This window comes from Galeopterus variegatus, unplaced genomic scaffold (assembly GCF_000696425.1).
Source record: "Galeopterus variegatus unplaced genomic scaffold, G_variegatus-3.0.2 Scaffold79257, whole genome shotgun sequence".
NCBI classification, from domain to species: domain Eukaryota; kingdom Metazoa; phylum Chordata; class Mammalia; order Dermoptera; family Cynocephalidae; genus Galeopterus; species Galeopterus variegatus.
This window is the reverse complement of record NW_007805368.1, coordinates 1-1,081: the sequence shown is the minus strand read 5'-3', so window position 1 is coordinate 1,081 and position 1,081 is coordinate 1. Positions and strand designations below refer to the sequence as shown.

Genomic DNA, 1,081 nt, shown 5'->3' with positions numbered 1-1,081 from the left:
CTCAGCTCACACTCCAGCTCCCCCTCCTGCAGCTCCCACTGCAGCTCCCATTCCAGTTCCCACTCCAGTTCCCACTCCAGTTCCCACTCCAGCTCCCACTCCCTCAGTTCCCACTCTAGCTCCCATTCTAGTTCCCACTCCAGCTCCCACTCCAGCTCCCACTCCCTCAGCTCCCACTCCAGTTCCCACTCAAGCTCCCACTCAGCTCACACTCCAGTTCCCACTCCCTCAGCTCACACTCCCTTAGCTCACACTCCAGCTCACACTCCCTCAGCTCACACTCCAGTTCCCACTCCCTCAGCTCACACTCCAGCTACCACTCCAGTTCACACTCCAGCTCACACTTCAGCTCCCACTCCAGTTCACACTCCAGCTCCCACTCCAGTTCACACTACAGCTACCACTCCACTTCCCACTCTAGCTCACACTCCAGCTCACACTCCCTCAGCTCACACTCCAGCTCACACTCCAGTTCACACTACAGCTACCACTCCACTTCCCACTCTAGCTCCCACTCCAGCTCACACTCCCTCAGCTCACACTCCAGCTCCCACTCCTGCAGCTCCCACTGCAGCTCCCATTCCAGTTCCCACTCCAGTTCCCACTCCAGTTCCCACTCCAGCTCCCACTCCCTCAGTTCCCACTCTAGCTCCCATTCCAGTTCCCACTCCAGCTCCCACTCCAGCTCCCACTCCCTTAGCTCCCACTCCAGCTGCCACCCCAGTTCTCACTCCTCCTCCCACTCTAGCTCCCACTCCAGTTCCCACTCCAGCTCCCACTCCAGCTCCCACTCCCTTAGCTCCCACTCCAGCTGCCACCCCAGTTCTCACTCCTCCTCCCCCCCTAGCTCCCACTCCAATTCCCACTCCAGCTCCCACTCCCTCAACTCATACTCCAGTTCCCACTCCAGCTCCCAATCCCTCAGCTCCCACTCCAGTTCACACTCCAGCTCACACTTCAGCTCACACTCCCTCAGCTCACACTCCAGCTCCCACTCCAGTTCACACTACAGCTACCACTCCACTTCCCACTCTAGCTCCCACTCCAGCTCACACTCCCTCAGCTCACACTCCAGCTCCCA

The 1,081-nt window shown here is 59.3% G+C and overlaps 1 protein-coding gene across 1 annotated transcript; it reads left to right on the top strand.

The window, feature by feature from the left end:
- Window positions 1-562: 562 nt before the first annotated feature.
- LOC103584683 (nephronectin-like) lies at window positions 563-660 on the top strand (the record flags this gene model as incomplete). The annotated part of the gene is made up of 1 exon (XM_008565593.1): window positions 563-660. A coding segment is annotated over one exon (98 nt), but the record flags the coding sequence as incomplete, so codon positions are not given.
- Between the last annotated feature and the right edge of the window lie 421 nt (window positions 661-1,081).